This window comes from Zootoca vivipara, chromosome 14, assembly GCF_963506605.1.
Source record: "Zootoca vivipara chromosome 14, rZooViv1.1, whole genome shotgun sequence".
Classification (NCBI taxonomy): Eukaryota; Metazoa; Chordata; class Lepidosauria; order Squamata; family Lacertidae; genus Zootoca; species Zootoca vivipara.
The window spans coordinates 25,033,891-25,057,682 of NC_083289.1; the positions used below are offsets into that span (position 1 = coordinate 25,033,891).

Below are 23,792 nucleotides of genomic sequence, written 5' to 3' on the forward strand. Positions count from 1 at the left end.
AGGTGAGTGCAAATTGGATCAGGACTATAGTGCTAGGGAAGTGGGTTTATATTTATTACTCACTTTTTTCAGAAAAGGGAACTTAAAGCCACTTATAAAAAATATCAAAAACAAGCATAAAAAACCACACCCAACATTAATGTATTTAAAAGAGCAAATCCAACTCAGCCCCGCTCAACTAAATGATAAGCAGAAAATTTAGATCCAAAAGCCTAGGAGAACAAGAACATTTTGGCCTGGCACCTAAAAACAGACAATGACGGTGCCAGGCCTACCTGAGAGCATTCCAAAAAGTGGAGCCACCACTGATATGCCAATCAAATCATCAGTCTGTGGTGGCTAATTTTTTTAAATTAAAAAAACCTATATCAGATAATCGAGCCACGGATCCAGTCTGGTTCTTCTACATCTTAGTCTTCAGACTGAAGACAAGCTATTATGGGCCTATGCTGGCTCAATTGCTCACCAAACCTGTGGGTTTCCTGGAAGAAGGTGTTCAGTACTATGTTTTACTTTGGCTTCTGCAGCCTGCTTATCTCCTGGTGTGCAGGATTTGGTGGCCTAATTCAGCAAAGGCTATGCCTGGTTGGTGAGCTCTGACACCCTCATTAATTCCACTGTTGCTTCATTTCTAAAATCAGAAAACTGGTGTTTCTAGTTCATAACTGAGAAGACACAAGGATGACTAATACACTTAATTTGTTTGAAATGCAAACTATTATCTGGTGGAATCATTTGAGGGTGACAGCATGCCACCATCACCGCAACAGAACATACATATTCATCTGAAATGCAACAGAACGTGGAGTGCATTAGAGGGGAAAATAAGCTCCTTAAATGGTTGCTCAAACCACAAGATAGATAGATAGATAATAAAAGTCAAGGTGTCATTATCTGAATGTTGAACAAGAGCAGCACAGTAGAAAAATAATTACTGGGATAACTCGGTCATTACCCTTGCTGTACAACCAGCAGGTGCTCAAAAGAATTTTCATTAGTTAAAGCATGAGTTGGGCATATCACTGTATTTTTACATGCCAAACAGCGCTCACAAGAACAAGAGGTAAACAAGGTTAAATGACTTAACTATCCAAATTAGATATTAAACCTGTTTCCAGCAGGTTGCAGACACCAATAACAAAGGAGATGCCTCCCATACAAGGAAGAAGCCCGTGATTATCTGCTTCATGTCTAACTCTGCAGTTCTTATTTATTCATATACTGCCATCTCATAAAATATTGCAAAGGGTGTGTAGCAATATATGTATAAAATATAACTTTACAAACAGTACAACAACCTACAAACAGTAAAAAATAATCATTAAAATGACAGGCTAATCAAAATGTTTTTAAAGGCTGGTTTCATAGGCTAGTTTCAGACGCCTGAAACTGAAGGGGGGGGGTACCTGCCGATCTCTGTTGGAAAAGTATTCCCCAGCATGGGACTGGGGACACTAAATGCCCAATTTCTAACTGAGGCCAGCCTTGTCCTTCCCACCATTTTGAAAGCCCACTTCTGCTCAATAGTTGGACTTGAAAATGGTATGAAAGGGTGTCTTACTGGATAATCCTGTGAGATGGGAAAAGAAACTCTTTTTAGAAAGCAGCCTTGAAGATTACTAATGCAGAAAGACTGGAAATCTAAATCTGATATAAGCATTGTATGAATTTTGTTACTTTTTTATTGGATTTTATTTTTTTGTGGTGGTGCTTTTTTGTAATTGTATTTTAAAATGTTGTAACTTGCCCTGGGCCAAGGTGATTGAAAATTATTAATGGGTTAGTCACCAGCTACTTGATGGATTAAGTCCCCCAAATACCAGAATTTTGGTTTGTTTCTAATCAGAGTGCAGATAATTTAGTAGCCACCTTCCAAACTATTATCTCAATATGATTTACAGTACACATAAAATAGATGAAAATGATTCAAAGCAATTTAAAACAAAACTAGACAGTTAGATTGACAAATGCTCCAAATACCATAATTGTGGTTTGTTGCTAGTAATAGTGACTAAATAAAACCAGCAAGGAAGGTGAGGAGCAGAAGAAAATGGAAAAATATTGTTCAGAAGGACAGAGGAAGGTTATCTGATAAAACATACTATGAAAGAAAGATACAAACTGTGAGGAAATGTTGTTTTAAAAGTGGTTTATTGTGCCTAATTCTACCCACAAGCACTTCTGCGCAACAGCTGCTGTGGATAGCAGAGGGAAAGAAAAAAGAAATGTGAGATTATAGCATGGAGTCCCTAGGGAGGCTGAGATCCTCGTTACAATTCAGTATAGGCACTCAAACTAAGTTCCTATCATTGACAAGCAGAGGTTCATAGAGCACCCAGAAGCTGGAATAAATTATTCCCAAATAACACACAAATGTGCATTTCTGGACTGCCACAAAGCTGCGACTCCTTTTACTTCTTTTTCTTTTCAAAAGCCCATTGCTATGAGAATACATCCCATAACGTAACCCAATTTTACACAATGCCTGCACTTATTTTCATTACAGTGGTGTTGCTGGGATGTCTGCCTCTTTAACTCTTCAATGTAAACAATTTACAAAGCACTTTAACCTGCTCTTTAAATTTCCTGAGTTTCTCTCAAAAGCAGCTCACGATGAAGTATGGGGAAACTGCTGCTTAAGAGATAATCTAGTTCAAAGTCCCAAAGGGCAGAAGCTTGTTACATATGTGGCTGGACAGCTTGTTGGGTTGGGAGTGAGGAAGAGGCTGTGCATAAGAACATAAGAAGAGCCCGGATGGATCAGGCCAAAGGCCCATCTTGTCCTGTTCTCACAATGGTCAACCAGATACCTCTGGGAAGCCCACAAGCCGAACCTCAGCCCAATGTTAGAGTGGGTGGGTATCCCAATATGATGCTGGACTACAGCTGCCATCGTCCCTAGGACCAGCGGTCAGGGATGATGGGAGTTGTGTTCCGGCAGCATTTGGGGACCCTGTCCCTGCCTCCCAAGGCTGATCTAAAAAGTAAAGTAACATTACCGTAAAAACAAACAAACCTTGTTCTTTCCCATTTAAAATTATACTGGAAAGCATTTATTTGAGGTAAATTATACACTGACCTCTGTGTGGGTATTCAAGAACTCTTGCTGCAGCCTGTTCCAAACAACAGCGGAAATGCTATCTTTTTATTGGCTTGTTTTTGTTCTTACTTTCATTATGTGTTTTATATTGTAATTTTATGTTGTGAACCGCCCTGAGATCTATGGATGAAGGGCAGTATACATATTTAATAAATGGAAATGAATGAATTAACTGTACTCTCTCCACTGTCCATGGCAGCCAATAGTGATTCGCTGTAACTTGCCCAAAGTTTGAAGAGACTGTAAAAAGCACTGCAGTAAGCTCCTTGGGAGAAACAGTGAAACCAGGAAACACAGAACACCGAAGGGTGCCGCATGCTTACTAAGTACCTGTTTTGTTCTCCTGAACATTGGCAATGGGCTGTTGGGACTGCTGGCTTTTGAAGACAATCTGCTGTTCTGTAATGTCAGGAGTGCCTTAGGCCGCTCAAACAGATCTTGCTGCAGCACAGGAAATCCACTATAACTGAAAAAGAAAGGAGATGCCATTTTATTATATTTACTTATTCCCCACACTATAAAGAGGGCTCTGGGCCATGATGCTGCTTTGGGTTCCTTCTGACTACAACTGATATTTCCAAGGGTTACAGTTCTATTATAGGAGTAAGAAACTAAATAGAGAACACACAAGCTTGCTGTACTTTCTTTGTTTTTTCAAGTAAAAACCCTGACCGGGGGGGGGAGGGGGGCGGAATGGACAGAAAGAGAAATACATCCTTCAAGCATTTATTTATTGAGCAGAATCAGCATATAATGCTTCAGTAACTGACCAAATTTGGCCCTCTGAAAATTGCTGCCCATCTTCATAATTGAGACAACAAAGAGATGGGGAGGGATGAGGGGAGGGACTTACAAAGTTGCCTGGTACTGAATCTGGGCTATGGCCATTACTCTTACTGGCTGTGGGTCTCTAGGGCGTGTGTGTCTTAGGCAGAGAAGGATCTTTCCAGTCATGTGTTGCCTGGTCCTTGGAGATAGAACTTTTTGCACACTAAGCATGTGCTCTGCGATCAAACTATGAAATTGCCGTTTGTGACAAATGGACTAAATGACAGGTTAACTTGGGCCCCCTCTTCTCTGTATGACCCTTCAGGAAAACTCTTTCCTGAGCAGAGATCTATATACTTACTTAAGGCTGAGTATTTAACTAATGATTTTATTTTATTTTTTAGTTTGCTATTCACTTAGAATGACAACTTCATTAGTATTGACTGCATTTATGTAATCAACGTCTGAAAAGCTTATTTAGTTTCTAACGAACAAAGAAAGAGCAGAAGCCCATAAAAATCAATATCAACCTGCAAACTCATTTGAAAGAGAAAATTAGATTTCTGGATTTTTTTAAAAAAAGACTTTCAAGAAGACCAAAATAAACAAACAAACCCACCAACCACCAATTGGTGGTTGCCAAAATAAGCAAAGGTCCGGTGTTCAATCTGGGGAGTGGATGGTGGGTGAGATAGATAGATATAAATTGTTTAGGCCAGGTACAGCTATTACCCTTTACTGGTACAGCAAGTTTGACACACAAAATACTTTGCAGCCAGCACAACTTAGGGACCAGCATTTTGTCAGGATTCTTGCCACATTCCAAAGGGTTACCTGTACTGTGATGGAACCTCTTCTCCATTGGGAAGGTGGGGGATCTCCAGGGGAGTTATGAAAACCGTGTGTTCACTCTTGTATGATTCATCCAGTTCTATAAGCCGCGTGTCACCAGTCCTATCCATATCTACCTGCATAAAATAGTTTTAAAATATATTTTATCTCAAGTACAATGTATGTTCACGCTTTGGAAGCAGAGCATTGTTCATACAATGGTGTGTAGAAAAAACAGTTGCCAATGATACAGTAACATTAGGGTTTTTACAATCAAGCGGTATATAAATTTTATGAAACATTTAGATAATGTTTCCCATGATTTACTGTCATTGCTTGCAATTCCCCCACCTTCAGTCTCTTTGAAAAAAGAGAAAGAAAAGAAAAAGGCTGCATCTTGGAATTTGTTTGAAGAAATTTACCAATTCAGTATAAAGATGAGAGGGTTGTTTTCAGCATACTGCTTTCAAAGGCTTTCAAGTCGTATCCCTTTCATAGAATATTATCATGCCTGGTTTATCTTGAAAGTGATTCCAGCAGTCAGCTTCTCACAAAAAGTGATATTTTTCAGCGGCTCATTTTATGCTATATGCAGAGCAAGGAAACAGGATTAGCTTGGTTAAGCATGTTTCAGTGTGTGTGTTTATGTAATAAATACATTGGCATGACACACAGTGAACATACTTAACCAAGCTAGTCCTGTTTCCTTGCTCTGTATAGCAAAACCTACTGCTGAACAAACCACTGCTCCCTTTGTAGAAACCCAATTTCTTCACAGGATCCTATGTCAGGGAAGGCTACCTTCTGCCGAGGAGCTTTTCTCCCCCTGCTTGCAGCAGAATTGTCTGTTATCAATAAAATGGCACTTGAGCTTTTTATTAAATAAATTATTTAATTTTATTAAATAAATTATCTTTCTAGCATATGACAGGAAAGAGATGGCCGATATCCATAGTTGCTGAATTTCTCTCAGGTGTGTGACATGCACTTTATGTTGCAACAATTAAGTCAAGGGTACACTTGCAAAAAACAACAACAAAAGTCATCTTCAGAATGTTCTGCAGTTTTCAGAAATTTAAAGGGCACATTAGTGCCAGACTGAGTGTCAGCTGCGAAGATGTCAACTATGTGGACACTGACAGATTTAATAAAATCTTTGGTATCAGAACCAATTAGATCAGTCTTTGCCAACATCGTGCTCTCCAAATGTTGCTGATCAACAACTCCCATCAGCAACAGTGGGCAGTGTGGGGCCATGAGAGCCACTCTAAATTACCTAGAGTTGCCAAAACCTATGTTTGCAGAGTGTGTGTTGTCAGACATTGTTCAACGGAGAAGTATGTCAGCCACACTTACTTTATTTACACAGTCATCAAAAAATGCAAGACTTGCATCTTTATCACTGACAAAGGAGCATTCTTCAATGAAGCGAATGAACATTTGTGTCTTGGTCATCATAGTGTAAAACTTCTGATGTGAACGGTCACGGCTTTTTAAGAACCCTATAAAGTTAAAACGGAAACCCAACATTTGATGGTATAAACATGGTTGGCAGGGAAAGCAAAGAACATATAAAAGGAAATAAAATCAACATTCCATATGGGGTCCCGCTACCATCATCAGGAGCCACAAAGGTGAAAGAAACTCAAAGTCTAAATGTCATGTTGAAAAACCTCCAAAAACTAGACACTGAATTTAGCCTAAAGCTTAAGTACTTAAGCCCAGGTGAAACCATGGTAGAAATCCCATGCAGAAATGAACTGCAAGAAGATACTAAAATACTGCCTGGGCCTAAAACAGACAGGTATGCATTCATAGAATCATAGAATTATGGGACTGGAAGGAGCATCTAGCCCAACCCTCTACAATGCAGTAATCATAGCTAAAGAATCTGGGACATAAGGCCATCCAACCTGTTTAAACACCTGCAATTCAACTAAGTGTTATTTTCAATGGGTCTACTCTGAGTAAAACTTAGTTGGATGCAATCCCTTTACAGCCTCCCCCTTGCCAGTCATTTTAACCAAGCTACAAACTGGAGGAAGGTATAACAGTCTGCTCCCTTACCTTGCAGCTCAAATAGGGAACTTGCATCTGTTGCTGTTTCAGAAGGTGCTTGGGTAATGGGTCTTAGATATGACCTGTAACCTTTTAGGATAGAGGCCATGAAACAGAGAAACGCCTCCTGGATTTCCACATCTAACAGATGCAGCTTCTCCCCTGAATGGAAATCATAGTCATTCATAGCCAGCTCCATCAGTGCATCATCTCTTGGCCTTTGCTGCACTGTGAATAAAAGTAAGGATGAAATATGAAAACGTTCCCAGTATTCAGTTAGCATTTCCTTTCTGCTCCACAGGGCTTACTTCATTATCCCACCTTGCTAAGTTACTTATGCTACTTATAAGTGGCAAACATTGCCTGTTCCTTTCTGTCAAGATGTTTCCAGACCAATAAACTTATTTGCATCCTCAATGTGTTATTCAGAAGCCTGTAGCATACTGTCACAAATGGAGGCAAGTTTAATTTTGCTTCAAGCACTGACACACCAAAGAATGCATATCCTACCATCCTCAATGACTACCAAACACTTACACTGCCTGTCTGGCAAGCCTCTCTGTGACATCAGAACAGCTGCCAGGCTAACATGGCCCACCCTAACATCAGAGCACATCAACCAATGGTACTAAGAGAGGCTGGGAAAGCAGAAGGAAGCAAGCATGAGGTAGGGAATGCAGAGCAACTAGGAGGGAGGTTTGGCAATACTAATATCCCATCTTACTGGTGGCCTCATCACTAGTTCCCTAGATCTGGTTTAAATAGCGGGATACAGCTATTAGCTACGGCAGAGGATGCAAATCACTAGTCTCTAAGATAGACAAAAGACTCAGACAAGCACATTTACTTTTTGCAGAAAAGGCGTCGCTATGGAAACTATGACAGAATTAGTCTGGGTGAAAACACAGTGATATGCACACAGAAAAAGACAATTTATGTAAGCTTTTGAAATGCATACATCAGTTAGTGATATAGCTTAAGCCCCAGGGTGAAATCTGCCATGGACTGCTCCTGTGTGACTCCTGGTTATTTCAGTGGAATTTGCATGTGGCTCTTGGTGCACACTTACATCGCCTCAGTGGAATAATAAAGGGCTCAAGAGAAATAACATTTTTAATAAAAGAAACCACTGCAGATACCTGCTGCTCTGAGCAAGAGTCTAACAAATCTTATGAACTTATCTATTAATTACATCAATATGTTATGGTTCCTCCAAAACAACAAAAACTGGGTACATGTTTCTCTCCTCTCCCAATTTTATCACCACATTGTCCCTGTGAGGTAGGTCAGGCTGACAGATATCAACTGGCCCAAGGTCACCCAGGGAGCTTCACAGCTGAATAGGGATTTCAAATGTGGTCCCTCTGGTACTAGTCCAGCAATTTGACCAGTACACCAGACTGGCTTTCTAAATGCATTTATTCATGTTTATCAATAAATATGAAACAAAAAATAAAATATAAAGCAGGAAAAATGTTCATTGTAGCAGAGGTAGCATAAAGCAGAGTGTGTTTAAAGCACAATTTAAATAGCTGGGTGACTAAAAGGTGCCTAAAAGACCATAGAGAAGGCGCCAGGTGAGCCTCTCTGGGGAACCTTTTCCACAGCTGAGATAACGATTTACTGCGAAGGTCCTCCCTCCAGTCCTAAGTTCACTTGATAGAGTACAGGGAGTGTCAGGCACATGACATTTTTAATTTTTGTAAATAATTTTAATTTGATTTTCAAACCTGGACATTTTAACAAGCCCAACTTTTCAAATATATAACATTTATGCAACCTATTAAAGAGCAATTCACAAAAGTTCCAGAGAGGTAGCCGTGTTTGTTGTTTGTGCTGTAAAAGACTTTTGTGGGACTTTAAAGACTAATAGATTTATTATGGCACAATGATCTGTTTAGCATTTAAGATGCCACAAGTCTCTTAGTCTAATTTTGTCAAAAATCATTGCAAGATTTCAAAATACTGTAATGAAAAACCTATTGTGGTTTTGTCTGAGTTCCTCTAGGCAAGGATGGCTGGCTGAGCACTAAACTGAAATCACTATCTGTTCCATCTGCATAGAATAAGGCACACCATATGTTTTTCCCCCTCTTCAAAAACAGCTTTTTCACTGGATTCCCTGAAGTCCACTCCTGCTAAGTAGCACAACAGCTTAACCATCTTAAAGCATGAACGCCTACAACAAGCCACTGCATATTTTCCCCACTTACATTCTGCTAGCTGCTGATACAAGTTATTTAGAGTGTTCATCAGGTTTTTACAGGGTTTCTTTGGCAAGATCTTCCATGCAATATTTTTCTTATCTCCTGGTCTGGAATAAAAACAGAGGTATTATACAGAACATGGTCTTTTGAAAATACAAAGCAACAGCTAAAAAGTGTACACATAATCAGAAAAGGTTATCTAGGTATGGAAACCTTTATTTATAGATGGCAATGTATTTTTAAAAATGCTTATGAAAAGACGACATCTGGCAAAGTGTCCTTCACTGCTCTCGGATTATTCAAGCTTCTGTTCTCCTCTGTTGCTGTTGGAAACCTTGCAAGCATGATTTCCCTCCCCCTCGCTTCTTTCTGTGGGAAGCACCCAACATGCTGTTTGTTTCTATTAATATTTTAAATCTTATCTGGTCCTCTGCTTCCATACTAACTGATTCAGCTTCTCATCTCTCAATTCCCAAGCCTTGTTGCCTCGGCTGATGGTTTCGTTTCAGTATTTCCTTGAAGCATGTGAGAGTCCTAAATATCTGATATCCTGACACCTGTATGGCACACTCATAACAGTTTACTAATATTTTGGTTTGGACACGAGTAAAGTTAAACAAACACCCCTACTCTCCTTTTTACAACTGCAATTGTTCTACAGCAGGCATGTCTGAAGTCCGTCTGAGGGGCCTAATCCGGCCCACTGGTGGTCGGTTTAATCCAGCCCTTGTGGCAGTTTATCTCCTGAGGTAACACCCTAAAAAATGCTCAACAACTTTGGGGTAAAATAATATTAAAGAAGCTCAACAACCTCGATCCTATTCAATCCTAAAAAAAGGTTAACAACTTTGGTTGGCCCTTTGGTCAGCCCTCACGGCCCTTGACTTCATCAAATCTGGCCCTCTTTGGAAAAAGTTTGGACACCACTACAGCAATAATGACTAGGGTGTGCCTCAGGCAGGGGCATTGGAGCTTTGCTGGTGAACAGAATGGCTGGCTGCGAATGAGCTGGGTTGCCTTTCTCCTAGCCCCACAATTTGGCCAATCACAGTGGCTGGGAAGAGGGCAGCTCATGTGGGTGGTGAACTGGAGTAGGAACAGCCCTGCTCCTGCCCAATATAGGCAAGAGGAGCCAAAAAGCAGCTTACGTTTGTGACTTTTCTTCTCTATGCAACTGCTTTGGCTATCTAGCCATAGCTGGTTTATAGTAATGCTCTGCCTGGTCTCATTAGGGTTTCTTGCAATACAGCTACATAAATTTTGCCATGAACTTAAGATGACAGGGCCAAGAAGTAACTGAACTTCCCTCCCAGACTCATCAGGCAAGAGGCAAGAGTTCACTTTTCTCATAGCAAAGGTCTGCAAGCAGTTCCTTTTGGCACTGATGGTGGATTAATGTCACAACTGGCGCAGGGATAAGGGAGGGCAGGCTCCCCACAAACCAGTCTGGGGAGCCCATAAAAGGGACTCAAGAAACTGCACAACAACCATTCCACTGCAATTACCAGTTGCCAGTCATATCCCCACATTGTGGGGACTTTGGGCTTGATCCAGGTCATCAACTGCAGTTAACATGAGAACCTAAAAATTTGCTTGCAGGACCAGGCGGTGAGTCCAGCATTCTGTCCATTTCAAGTTGAGAGCAGTTAAATTAGTAACAACACTGGAACTTGCCCATGAAATCTGTTTCCTTTATTTTACAAACACATTTCCTCTGTACTCTTCCCCGCTAAGGAAGATTGCAAAGTCTAGACCACCAAGAACTGCAGAAAACTAATCTCAGTTCTGCTTTCAGACTGTGTGGTCTTAAGAAGCACCCTTTGTTCACATGAGCTTTAAGTATTGTTTTTAGGAAAGCTAACTGCTTTCCACAGTACTATGAGGATTAGTGAGAGACTATTTGCAAATTACTTAGAATGTGTTTCATGTGCAGTACTGGCAAAGGCAAAGTGCTGAGGTACCCAATTTGTCTGTGTGATCTACTAATGCATGATTTCTACAGCAAGGAAGTGTGAGAAGAAAAACTTAGGGTGACTAGTCTGCACTTGCAGGTTTATTCCTTCATAACTGTAGCACCACTGTAGCTGGTATAGTGGTAAAACAGGTGAATCAACAGCTGGAATGTGTGGAGCTCAATACATGGCTTTATACTCCCAGCTTCAGTCCCAATATGAAGGTATTACCGGTGTACATTACTGGGCTACTGTAAGTGTCCCTGAGATAAAATACATGTAGACACTTGAAATGCACTAGATACATGATAGGTAATCATAACCATTAAGTGTGACTTGTATGCCTCAATGAGCCACCATAAATTTAATGCCATAGATCGAACACTCATCACTTCAGACACAATGATTTTCAGCAGAATCAGAGCACAAGTTCAGCTGCAAGTCATCCGGTGTTGTGTAATCAAGTGATGCAAATGTGAATGGACCTGCAGTTTTTGGTAAGCAGAACTAGGAGATGAGGTAGGAAACAAGAATTCACCACTGTGCCTTCCACTGAACTATTACAAAATCATACGGAAAAGTTCTCAATGCTTACTGTGAAATGGTGTTCGTATCTAGGTCAACGCAGCTAACATCTGGTGGAGGGTCATAGAGATCAAAGTATCTTGAGTCAATTCCTACTATGAATGGACACGGCGCACTCAAAACATCTGCCAGGGCTAGAGGGCAGAGAGGAATGTACGGGCAGGGCCAGTGGAAAGGAAATATCATCTTTAAAAAAGAGAGAAGAATGTATGCATTGTATATAAGCAAACAGATGTGCTTCAAGTTAAGACAACAATCACAGACCATTTTCCACATATGAAGCACTTTCACCATGAACATTCCCTGCAGATTTCAATTAATGTCAATGCAATATTGTAGGCAAAATGCAGCAACTCCTGTACTTTAAAATGCTCACTACTAGGAGACAAAGGGGCAATCCTCCAGGCAGTGATGGCTGGGGCACATAGGGATGGGTAGGGTGGAAAGCAGGGAGCCCAAACAGTAGTTGGAGTCAGAACCAATGACAGGCAGCCAACTAACTCTAGTGTCATCCCCAGCCCCTTTACTGATGAGCTGTACAAAGGCAACACTGAGACAAGTAGGAGGAATGCTGAAAGTCAGTGCCACCTTCTTACTTAATTTCTTATGCATAAGAAGGGGGGGGCACAGGAATAAAGGAAGCGGTCTTATACTGAATCAGACCAATGGGTCTACGTAGCTCTGCAGTGCCTAAATTGACAGGCAACAGCTCTCCAGGGCCCTTCCCACACTGCAGTGTACAAAACATTTACAGATGTTAGAAGGGCAGTGCCCCATTCGCTCTAATGGACCACTGCCTTCAGGGAGCTTTCCTGTGCAAGCCCTGTTGAAATGAATGGGAGAGTACTCTGCTTTACTTCAATGGAACTTGTACGGAATAACTTCCTGAAGTACTGTGGCCAAGGATTGTTATAACAATCTGAAACTGGGTGAGAAGCAAGCAACAGGACACGGAGATGAAGATGGCAAACACTCGCAGCAGCCCATCTGCATAAACATCATTGGAAGGTAAAAAACAACAACACCCCACCACAACAAAAAGCTAAATATTTAACACATGACCCCCAGCATGGAGCAGAGGCCAGGACCCAAAGGATGACAAAGCCTTATGCACGGGGCTTGTGCTAGCTCAGATGAATTTTTGACTTTATTTCTTTGAACAATTGACCTTCATGCTGTGTGATAAACAGCGTTTGAAACAACCCCTCGGTTTGACATGCAGCTGGTGTTCAAGCAAAAACAGTCTAAAGCCCCTGGGTCCACAGAACCATTTTTATGCAGCTGTGGATCCTGGTCATTGTGGCAAAGATAAAAGATACATACTAGTCCATTTTACACTTGAGCAAATAAGGAATGTTACTAATAAATACCGGGGAAAGTATTAAGTTCCTAGAACCAGGACACCCTATAGCCATTTAACTGGATAAAAACAAATGCTACTTACAGAGACAAGTGCTTCTGTTACACTGGTAAGGACTGACGGTCGTAAAGAATGGATAAGGATTTTATGTTCCGTCACCGCAAATACAAGGAGAGTTACTGCATTCTCTGGTCCAAGGTTCTGCAGAAGAGCAGAAAACTTTCCACCACTATCAGACAAAGCAGACAATAAAATTGACTGATAAATACTATTTATTGACTACAATGCTACCCTTCCTCCTCGGTGTTATTTTGTCTTTACAACAACATGATACACCAGCACCATTTTACTAGCTCAAGGTCCTCCACTATTCAGCCCTGCAGCTCAGCAAGGATTTAAATCAGGCACCCCCAAACTTCGGCCCTCCAGATGTTTTGGACTACAATTCCCATCATCCCTGACCACTGGTCCTGTTAGCTAGGGATCATGGGAGTTGTAGGCCAAAACATCTGGAGGGCCACAGTTTGGGGATGCCTGATTTAAATCCAAGACCCTGTGGTTTAAGTTCAACAGCCTAACCTAAGGACAGTCAACATGACACCTTTCCAAATGCTGTGGATTACAGCTCCCACCCCCCTGTCCGCTAACCATGCTGATGGGAGCTGTAGTTCAAAACATCAGGAAGGTTGGTTACTTTGGCCCTAATCAAAAACCACAGTGGCTATTAAATAACCACTGCAAGTAATCCTATATAATAATGTCCATGTTGTGCCTGCGTCCAGTTGTCCCGTGTGTCCCTGGGTCACTGCGCATGTCCCCCAGAGACACAGGGATTGGACAGCAGAGACTGCACGTGGCCATTTGCAGTTGGTTGCATCTCAAAGGCTTACAGGCTGAGGCAGCTCTCTCTGCTCCTCTTCCTGATCAGTTCCCAGCGTCTCTCCGCCTCCCCCCCCCCCAAGGCTACCGCTGTCTCACCACTTCTCTGTGCACCTCCTCCAGCCACCCACAGTTGAGCAGGACGCGCTCCTGGCCCGCCACGGCCCGGCCCCTGGCAACAGCCGTCTCTAATAACACAGTGAGAGGAGGGGAAGGGAAAGGGAAAAAAACCACGGCAAACAGCTGCAAACGGCAGTCTCTAAGGACGTTGGGAGGAGGGGAAGGGGAAGGGAAACTACAACGCCCACAAAGCAAGGAGGGACTTGCAAGGGCTCAGAACGCGGAAGCTACCGCTTGGCATGCTGGGAGTTGTAGTTTTTAGCAGGAGGTTTCCCTCCAAATCGCTGTTCCAGGCTGCTTTCAAAAATTTGTAGCAGGTGAGAGAGAGGGAGGGAGGGAGGGGAAGAAATAGATATGAGGTATCATCCCACGACCCTTCGTGGGGAGGGGAATGGACTCGAGGGGAGGGGAAACTGAAGCAGGTCGGGGAAGGAGGGTAGTGGGTTTGTGTGTGGGGAGACATTGAGGGGAAACTGAGGCGGGAAAAGGGGTGGTGTGTGTGTGTGTGTGTGTGTGTGTGAAGCTGCGACTATTAAGGTGGGGGTGGGGAGGGATGCTGTGGCTGCTGAGATTGATATTGGGGGCGGGGAGGGTTGGGGAAAATTAATTGTCATTCTGAGGGGGGGAAGGGTGGATAGGGTGGCTCTGGAGAGAGGAAACTTGAGGTGCTGCAGCAGAGGGGGAGGGAGGGAATATCGTATGGGCTGTTGAGGGTTGGGCTGGATGACCCCTGGGGTTCCCTTCCAACTACCAACTACACAATTCTATGATAATTGGGGGGATTTGGGGGGGGAGAGAAGTGAAGCAGAGATAGGTTAATGTTGGAGGTTTCCAAGCAGAGGTTGGATGGGGTCATCTGTCAGGCATGCTTTGGCTGAGACTCCTGTATTGCAGGGGGTTGGACTGGATGACCCCTGGGGGTAACTTTCAACTCTATACAATTCTGTGATCACTGCACACCCATGTTCTCTAGCCACTGGCTCTGCAAGGATTCAGAGGGGAAACTTGAGGCGCTGCAGCAAGGAAGGAGGAACAGGGAAATACCTTATGGGTGGGCTGCAAGGGGATTGGACTGGATGACCCCTAGGGTTCCCTTCCAACTCTATACAATTCTATGATAATTGCACACCCATGTTCTCTAACCACTGGGATGTTCTAGCGCCCGTTTACTCAACGGGCTGAATTACACTAGTCCTATATAATAATATCCATGTTGTCCCTGCGTCCAAGCTGTCCCGTGTGTCCCTGGGTCACTGCGCATGTGCCCCAGGGATACAGGGATAGGACGGAGGGACAACGGCCAACCGCCGCTCCGCCAACCGCCGCTCCGAAGCCCAGTCTCATGCTGGAGGTGCGCGGCGAGGCGGCGGGGGAAAGAAGCGCTCCCCCCGGCAGCCTTGCCGCGCACCTCCGGCATGGGACGGCGCTTCCTCGGCCGAAGCGGCAGCCGAGGGAAGCCGGCTTTGGCTTGGCGGCGGCGGGAAGAAGAGGAGGAATTCCTCCTCTTTTTCCCGCCGCCGCCAAGCCAGTCCCCAAGCCGAAGTGCGGCGCGGCAGGGGCTTTTCGCTGTTTGACTTCCCGGAGTGAAGGGGGAGGCAAACGGCGAAAAGCACCCGCCGCGCCGCGCCGCACTTCGGAGCCGAAGTATGGCGTGTCGGGGTTTTTCGCTGTTTGCCTCCCCCTGGGGGGAAGGCAAACGGTGAGAAGCCCCCGCTGCGGGGTTGCCGGCTCTGTCGGGTGGGGGGGAGGGAGAAGCAGAAGATCTGATCGGTCTTCGGCTTCTCCCTTCCCCTGCCCAACAGAGCCGGCATTTGGCTCTGTCAGGTGGGGGAAGGGAGAAGCAGAGGATCGGATTGCTTCTCCCTCCCCCCACCCGACAGAGCCGGCAACCCCGGGATCTGTGCTTTCTGTCGGCGGTGGTGGGAGGGGAACGAACGGAGAGAAAGGGCTGCTTTCTCTCCGTTCGTTCCTCTCCCCTCACCACCAACAGAAAGGGCTGTCGGCGGCGGAGGGAGAGGAAGGAAGGAGGAGAAAGGGCTGCTTTCTCCTCCTTTGTTCCTGTCCCTCTGCCGCCGACAGCAATGACAGGTCCGCGGCGAGGCGGGGGGGGGGTGAGAAGCGCTCCTCCCCCCCGCCGCCTTGGCACGCAGCGCCGGCATGGGACGGAGTTTCGGAGAAGATCTCCCGCCCCCCCCCTCGCCGCGCACCTCCCGCATGAGACGGGGCTTTGGAGACCTCCGAAGCTCCGTCCCATGCCGGCGCTGCACGAGAGCAGCGTTCTAGCGCCCGTTTCTAAACGGGCTGAATTCCACTAGTGTAAGAATAACACAGCACTGAAAATACAGAAAAGCAGCCGTTTTGGATTTGGCACTGCCACAACTCTTCCCCTCTTCTCTTTTTAAGTAAATATATGCATTGTAGTACACAACAGAAGAAAGTTATTGTGATGAACTGAAGGGCAGCAGAAACAAGATGGGGCAAGCTGTTTATAGTTCCTAGTGAATTAGTTCTAACTAAATTATTGAAAAATTATTTCAAAAAGTCCCAGTGTTTTTCAGCAAAATGTTAAAGAAACAAGGGAAGAAACTCATTTCTATTATTCCAAATATTTCTATTTTCTTCTTGCCTCACCATCAGTAATTTTTCAATCAACCCCTCTTCCCATCCTTCAGATAATGCATCACTTTTTAAATGTTATTTTTACTTGCCTCAGTGGTAGAGGTGATGATATGGGCTGACTAAGAATCAGACTGTCATGCGGCGACAGCTATAAAAACATAACATAAAAGTAGATTTTGATATTTACATGATATTTTAGACATCAAATAATACATTACTGAAGAAAAGTTTAAGAAAAGAAGCAATTTCAGATCGCTGTCTGGTATTGGAGTTCTAAACCATACATGAAAAAAGTAACAGTATACACAGGAAATAGTCATTCGTTCATAGAAGGGATCCCTACTATTTATTTCATTTAGACAAAAATTAAAGACTTCACCATATATTTGGAAAACACTGTTGACAGGTCTAACAGTCTTACCTAATATTTTAGTAAACATCAATTACCCTCGCAGAATTAATACTGTTGTCCCACCCATAGCAAGCTGGTTTTAAAGTATGCATACCCTTAATGTTAGTATTCTTAAGAAAGCTTCAATTGAAAAAGAGGTTATGGCCCAACTCCAAAGTCTCAAGCAGTTTAACCTAGCACTGGTCTGTTCATTTGCAAAGTAGCTAAGTTATTTAATATAGATAGCATCTTCCCAAAGATTTCATCAGAAACACGCTTGAGGAAGCCCACAAAAATATCGGAATTCTAAGTCAAAAAAACTTCTCCTTTTAAGAGAAGGGTTAAGAGTTCACATATACACTCCTGCACTGAGTGGCATACAAATAGGAAATTAACTTTCAGGCTCTGTAAACAATAAATGCATTCTATAGTCTTACATATCATGCTAGCTTGCAACTTTGCTTCTGTGTAAATCCACTTTCTCTTGTCAGGTATAAAAAAGCATAGACTCAAGCAGCAGCTTTAGTTGGTGGTGGGGTTTAAATGGAGGAAATACTCAGTGGAATTAGGGTTGCCAGACTCAATATTGGACAGGACTTTTGTGCCTTTAATTGCCCTGCTCTCTTTTGAGTTTGGAAACCTTAAAGATAAGCCAGCAGACCCTTTGTTTAATTTCCAAGCAAAGGGTCTGCTGGTTTCTCTTTAAGGTTTCCAGACTCAAAAGAGAGCAGGGCAATTAAAGGCACTGAAGTCCTGTCCACTATTGAGTCTGGCAACCCTAAGTGGAGAAGATTTAACTTCTTCCACAATGCTGCAATTTTTAACTGCCCCCACCCTGGCTGATATGAACACTTTGAAAAACTGCAGGAGACCACACCAACCTCCTACATTGCATCAAGTATGGCCTACTGAAACCTCTTAAATTTTGGAGCACAAAATAGATTTTTTAAAATTGTGAATATCATTGTTTACTGGGTTTTCCAAAACATACAAACAAATACAACAACAGTAGATCTCTAAAACCAACAACAAAAATAAATAAACATACAACTTGGGACATGTCCAACAAAATTCAATCTATATAGAAACCTCACATTTGTTCCACCTGACCCCAAATGAAATATCAGGATCAAGACCAAAGATACTGTGGTAGCAGATCTGTATAATGGATTTTAAATGAATCCAGTAAGGGCAGACGCCTGCAATAGCCTTGAACCCTTGACATGATTTAACTGGCAACGGGATACGTAACTTTTGAGCGGGGAAGAAAAATGACTGCCAAACAAGATGCATTCAAAGCATATTGTTGCAAAAGCTGTAACTCAGCACCTCTTCACTGTTGCTGCCTCCTCACCAATTGTCCAGAGGATAACCTCTCACCAGGTAGATTCACCATGTCAAATTCCATGCCAAAAGGACAAAATTGTTTTGATTTAATGACCAATAGAATCTTCATGCTTTATAATGGCAAAGCACTGTAAAAGTCTGCTTCCTTAAATATACAGCTACTCTTGTGGCTATAAATCACGGGGTTGGCACTTTGAAAAAGATCTCTACAAATGAAAATACAACACTGTGTCCCTTAACCAGGATTTTGACTGGCATCGAAGAAAAGGATGCAGCACCTTCTCCAGATCTTAACACACAAGAAACAGCCCTCAGAAGTTTAGGTTATTTGGTACAGAAAGGGCAGTGACATCACAGCTGCACACAGGTGGGTGCTTGAGTTTGGAATTTTCTCAACTTTACCTCTTCAACCTTACCTCTGCAGCAAGGATGGGGAAGCTGTGGCCCTCCAACCATTGTGGAACTCCAACCCCCATCACACCCAGCCAGCACGGTCAGTGGTCAGAGATAATAACAAGAACAATTTATTTTTTATACCCCACCTATATGGCTGGGTTTCCCCAGCCACTGATGGGAGCTGGAATCCAACAACAGTTGGGGTGGGGGCACAGGTTCCCCATCTCTGCTCTACAACTACTATGTAATAAAAAGATACCAGCGCTATGTGCTGGCTTATCTATTTTTATTATTATTATTTAAATTTATACTCTGCCTTTCCGCACGAGGAATCTAGAGTGGCTAGCAACGATAGTATATGAATGTGCAATATTATAAAAAATAAGAATTATATACAAAAAAATACAAAAAAGCAAATATCAAAATACATATAAATGGGTCACACATATCTCTTAGGCTACAACAACCAACAATGAATTGCATAGATGAATGAGCCATCACAGATCAAACACCAAAAAGGGAGCTTTCATCTCAGAGAGTCATAGAATTATAGAATTGGAAGAGAACCCAAGGGTCATCTAGTCCACCTCCCTGCCCACAGCCAACCCTGGATGAGCTCGAACCACCGACCTTAGCAGCAAGATGCACTGACCCATTGTGTCACTGGGGGCTCCTTAGGCACATTGCTTTTCAACTGAATGAGTTCACACATTCACCTACAAAACCTTCATGTAATCTGGTGATGCATATACATGCATGAACCTGCTCAAACCAGAACAACATGTGGACAGTAAAGGGCAAATTTACACTTGCCTGGACTAAAATTCTTGGCCTCTGAGGGGATGGAAAAGGAACTTTGTGCATAAAGTGGGAAATATGCCTGTGAAAGAAGAAATAATTATTTCAGCTTAATACATTGAACCCGTTTATAGAATACAGGATGCCAGTGTACATCCAGCATACAAAAAGCATTAAAACATTTTTTAGCAGATAGACTCTATTCAATTGTGTTTGTTTAAATCAGTGCAGAGTTTTCCATAATGACCTGTGTGTTCCATGGAGGCGCAAAGAGTAGGGGCAAGCTATGGGGAACAACTTAGCAACCTGCTGGGAACAGAAGTGGCTCTGCTAGCTTTCCAGCAGGAGAGAAGAGGTGGCAGAGAGGTTAGCGGGGTGCAACGCACCACCAGGCAGCACCAGATTGGATCTGCTGGTGCATTTGCACTGCACTGACCTCACCACTGCCTTGCTCACCCCCTTCCCGGTAAGCAACAATGACCCACCTGCTGAGAAATAAGCATAGTGACTCCAAGTTTGTTGCTATATCATCAAACCATGATTTGGCATTATATGTAAATCAACCCATAGTTAAGATTACTTAAAACAGGTTTGGTGCAATGTCTGACTCAAGCTAGCAATGAGAGGCAGGGAGCCCAGCTGGCTACTGGCTAGGCAGAATGCACTCTCAGCTGTGACCAGTGGCCAGCCTCAATTAATAAAATTGTTCTACAACAGCACTGATGTGAAATAGACAAAATATCCTAGAGAACTTACTTCTCAATGGGCAGGACATGTGGACCAGAGATGGAATAACGATATAGAAAAGTAAGCAATTTCTTGAAAGCATCAAAGAATGGCCAGTGAGAAAGAAGGCAGATGCATTTATTCGTCTGGACTGTTTTGGAGCTAGCAGACTTCCCATCAGGAGTAGTCACTAAACCCAACTGAGATTTCTGCTTTTCTGTGAGATTCTCTTCAGAATAGGTTTCATAGAACTGTATCGCAGCGCCATAGACCTGCAAACAACAAAATATGTGATTTAATGAACATGCTTGTTCTCCGTGTGTTTGCTTCAGACCCAAGGCAAAGGACTCCAAAGTATGTACATTTCTCAAATAGCTTTACTTTAATGTACTGCACTTCTTGAAATATTATGAAAACAATTTAAGCAACTCAGAGAACTAGATAGGTAAGTAAAGGTGCAATAAAAAGTTGTTTTGTGCATGCATGCAGCACTATAAGAAGCTTAAGGTTAATGCACAACTTCTTAAAATGTTTGTCTCAATAGCTGGGTCGCAATGTGTTCCTCAGCAGGTGGCATAATGAGGGGCAAATAATGCCACATCAGATATGGCACTTAAGGTCTAGTAGCCATTATACCGGTAATTTCTCCCAATGCCTCCAAAGTAGTTTTGCTGAGGGGCATTATGGGAAATGTAAATCTTGTCTCCATCCACCCAACATAGCAGTGTTGCCAGGTAAGCCCATCCTGTTCTACCAAGAGAGGAGGGGGCCTCCCAAGGTCACTTTGCCTGGGGCCCCTCAGTCCTGGAGCTGACCCTGCTCTGTTAGATCCCTAACTCCCCATGACAGAACTACAGCTTCCAGTGCTCCTCATGGAGAAGGAATGATGACCAAATCAGTTTTAAGCCTAGCATTAATCACCATGTGAAGTCATTACAAGAAGAATTTTCAAGCTTTCGAACTTTCTGATGAATTCCTCAGACTCAGAATAATGAAAGAAGAACAACAACAAAGTAAAATAAAATAAGAACAAGCTGTACTTGAAAATTATACTTATTGACAAACCTATCCTTACCTTTTCAGCTGAAGCTCCAGTTAGTACAAATGTAGAAAACACTGGGAGGGGATACTTGCTATTAGATGGCCAACATTCAATTGTTGCCCCCATTGGGAGGCAAAAAAGAGGTACTGATTCTGGTAAGGGAAATGAATCGTAGTCGTCTTCTGGATATCTGCATATTAGACCTGGAGAAACAATTTTTTTATATTACTGAAAGACCTGAACTCCACTGAGTATACTAGAAAAACCATTCCTTATGTAACACACTAAACTATTAAGGAGCATGCTAAGAGTTTATTTTCCCAACTTCTTCTGTGCTACCCTGCACAACAATCCTTTGCATGTCTACTCACAAGCAAGTCTGAATTAAATAGGTTTTACTTCCAGCTAAGGGTACAATCCTACACACATTTACTTGGGAATAAGACCATTTAATTCAATGGGATTTACTTCCAAGTCACATGAGATCCAGTTTACTCCTGAAAAATTATGAAGGCCAACACCAGAAAATTAAAGAAAAACTACACATATCAGTCTAATAAAGAATTAAGCTCTCAATTGAACATTAGCACCATATTGAGCATTCCAAAAATATACAACAAATTATTAAAAACCCTTCATCTTTTAAATCAAGCAACACAGCATAAATTTAAATTGCCCCAATTAGACCAAATAAGGAAAATTCAAAGCTCAAGATACTTAATATTGTCAAACTGCAATCTATCCGCTGTTTATATCTTTCAATACAAAATTTTGCTTGAGGTAATTTCAATATACTGTACCTCATTTATTTCTGACCTTGTTGACAAATTAAGAAATATCTTCCTTAGCCATCATCAAATGATCCAGTGAGAGTGTAAAATAAACACTTTATTCAGGAAAGCTTTGGGCTGTGGAGTGCAATCCAGTTTTTAATGATGTTGCTTGATTCGTATTTGGAATTTGTGTGTGTGTCTTTTAGGACTACAGTTTCACTGTTTCTTGTTTTAACATGTATAATTTCTGCATCATCCCTTCTAATACCAAACCTGGGTGGTCCAATGCCTATCCATTTGGAAGGAAAACAGGGCTGCGAAAGAAAGAAAGAAAGAAAGAAAGAAAGAAAGAAAGAAAGAAAGAAAGAAAGAAAAGAAAAGAAAGAGAAAGAAAAGAAAGAGAAAGAGTAAGAGAAAGAGAAAGAGAAAGAGAAAGAAAAGAAAGAAAGAAAGAAAGAAAGAAAGAAAGAAAGAAAGAAAGAAAAAAATAGCTTCTTCATGCTGCCAGGAATATTAGTTTGTAAAAGAAAAATATTTTAAAAACAGCAACAAACAGGTGGATGGGAGCCAACACACAGTGGCTTCCAAGACTTATAAAACGTAGAGGATAGTTGAGACACAGAAGGTTGCAAGTCTGTTAAGTGGGTGGGGAGGGAAAGGAATATAAATAGAGGGAATTTGCCAAATAGCTTATAGCATGGGTAGACAAACTAAGGCCCGTGGGCCAGATGCGACCCGATCGCCTTCTCAATCTGGCCCGTGGATGGTCTGGGAATCAGTGTGTTTTTACATGAGTAGAATGTGTGCTTTTATTTAAAATGCATCTCTGGGTTATTTGTGGGGTCTGCCTGGTGTTTTTACATGAGACGAATGTGTGCTTTTATTTAAAATGCATATCTGGGTCATTTGTGGGGCATAGGAATTTGTTCATTATTTTTTTCAAAATATAGTCCAGCCCCCCACAAGGTCTGAGGGACAGTGAACTGACCCCCTGCTGAAAAGGTTTGCTGACACCTGGCTTATAGTATCCTTGGCTTGGAGTAAAGGGTGTGGGGTGGCTGGTGCGTATCACAAGGTTACAAGGAGGCAGGAAAGAATGGAAACATTTTCTTTTGGTATATGGCATTAATACTCTCATGTTTGGGGCTGGCTGGCAGTCCCAAGACTATGTCCTTTAGCACTACATAACACAATAGGAGAAGCACGGTTGACCCAATAATTTTTGCTGCCTGAGGCAAAAAACACAAAAAACCCTCCCCCATTCTATGTACCAACCAGGCCAGCAGCTGAATATTACTTCCAACACAAAGCATCCTCCACCACATCTGAGGCCAGCAGGCTAGCTTAGGGAGTATGGGGCTGGCTGTGGGGTGTCCAAAGCTCAATCCTCCAACGTGTTACCACATTCCCTGCCCCTACCAACACCTGCCCCTGAGGTGGCTGTCAAACTCTGCCCTTTGAACAAACACAAACCCCTGTGTTGCAGCTACACTATCCAATGAGCACTGATCCACTAGCATGATCCCCACTGGTATGAATATTTCATTGATAATTATTCGCTGATGAAGACTTTATTCCGAAACAGATGAACTACTTTGGATATACTGTCCTTTTGAGACTTCAGAGAGACGTCTTCCTTTGAAACTTTTGTGAGACGTCTTCCTTTGAGAGTCGGCTTGGCGTTCCTCGTTATTCATTGATTTGTTTGATTCTTTGTTTGACTCTGATACATGTAACAATTTGTAGTTACTTGTATATTTTGTGAGATGTATGATATATACATCATTTTGAAGTGGCTTATTCGTATATTTTGAACTCTGCCCTATGGCAGGACCAGCCA

General features: G+C 42.5%; 1 protein-coding gene across 3 annotated transcripts in view; it reads right to left on the reverse strand.

The window, feature by feature from the left end:
• The window catches only part of DENND4A (DENN domain containing 4A), a 63,714-nt gene that overhangs the window by 23,655 nt on the left and 16,267 nt on the right, over positions 1 to 23,792 (reverse strand). For all 3 annotated transcript variants that reach the window (XM_035131081.2, XM_035131080.2, XM_035131083.2), the window contains exons 5-15: positions 21,213 to 21,382; positions 20,168 to 20,409; positions 19,427 to 19,493; positions 16,569 to 16,627; positions 12,946 to 13,090; positions 11,512 to 11,687; positions 8,971 to 9,071; positions 6,767 to 6,985; positions 6,056 to 6,201; positions 4,703 to 4,836; positions 3,431 to 3,566 (exon numbers count right to left, since the gene is read on the reverse strand). In XM_035131081.2, the coding sequence (XP_034986972.2) occupies positions 3,431 to 3,566; positions 4,703 to 4,836; positions 6,056 to 6,201; positions 6,767 to 6,985; positions 8,971 to 9,071; positions 11,512 to 11,687; positions 12,946 to 13,090; positions 16,569 to 16,627; positions 19,427 to 19,493; positions 20,168 to 20,409; positions 21,213 to 21,382 (1,595 nt within the window). The remainder of the gene's footprint in view (positions 1 to 3,430; positions 3,567 to 4,702; positions 4,837 to 6,055; positions 6,202 to 6,766; positions 6,986 to 8,970; positions 9,072 to 11,511; positions 11,688 to 12,945; positions 13,091 to 16,568; positions 16,628 to 19,426; positions 19,494 to 20,167; positions 20,410 to 21,212; positions 21,383 to 23,792) is intronic.